General features: G+C 44.1%; 1 protein-coding gene across 1 annotated transcript in view; it reads left to right on the top strand.

Moving 5' to 3' along the window:
* The first annotated feature begins 585 nt into the window (after positions 1–585).
* Positions 586–820, top strand: part of tgfbr2a (transforming growth factor beta receptor 2a) — a 24,610-nt gene continuing 24,375 nt past the window's right edge. The window contains exon 1 of the mRNA XM_084423560.1: positions 586–749. Coding sequence (XP_084279686.1) covers positions 692–749 — 58 coding nt within the window. The 5' untranslated portion in view covers positions 586–691. The remainder of the gene's footprint in view (positions 750–820) is intronic.

Here is an 820-nt window from a genome sequence, read left to right as displayed (position 1 = left end):
AAACTTGCTAGATTTTGACACTATGACCCTCAGAATGTTGTCAAGTGACTGAGGCTTACAAATGTTATTTATGTAGGCAGCTCAGGTTTTGAGACTATGATGCCTAAAAATGCTGTCTATATAGGCAAGTAACTCGGTTTTGAGACTGGAATGCTCAGAAATGTTGTCTATGAAGGCAACTCACTACACAGTAAAAAACGTTGGGTAATTTGTTTAACCCAACCGTTGGGTTACACATATTTGGTCAATATAACCTATGTTTAAAAATTGTATTTATGCAGGCAGCTCACTATTTGAGATGATAATTCCAAGAAATATTGTTTATATAGGAAACTCAATAGGTTTTAAAACTATGATGCCTAAAAATGATATGTAGGCAGCTCACTATGATGTCCAGAAATGCTGTCTATGAAGGGTGCTTACCAGCTTTCGAGATACCAAAGATGTTGTCTAGTTAGTGCGTGCTGTATGTATTTACACACACGCAGTAGTTAGCAGTTTTGAGAAAGTAAAGCAGGAAAAGAGACGCTTCCTCCTCTTGAACATTTCCTGCCTCATGTGTGACTAAGCTCGTGCCCGCGCGTTTCCTCTCAGATGGAGGAGGAGAGCGAGACGCGCGCGCCGGTATAAGTGCGGTGTAATATAAGAGCGTTGATCCGGAGTCACACGCGACGCGACGCGTTGAGCTGCGATGGAGCGGTTCGGTTCTGTCGGCTTAAGCTCGGTTCTTCTCGTGTGTCTGATGTCTGGTGAGTGAGATCCCGCTTCAGTCTCGTTACCACAGCGCGACGCGATGACGGGAGCGTCGCGTCAAATTCTG

The sequence above is a fragment of the Rutilus rutilus genome, assembly GCF_951802725.1.
Source record: "Rutilus rutilus genome assembly, chromosome: 11".
Classification (NCBI taxonomy): Eukaryota; Metazoa; Chordata; class Actinopteri; order Cypriniformes; family Leuciscidae; genus Rutilus; species Rutilus rutilus.
Note: the sequence above shows the minus strand (reverse complement) of the source record. Positions and strands in the feature narration are given on the sequence as shown.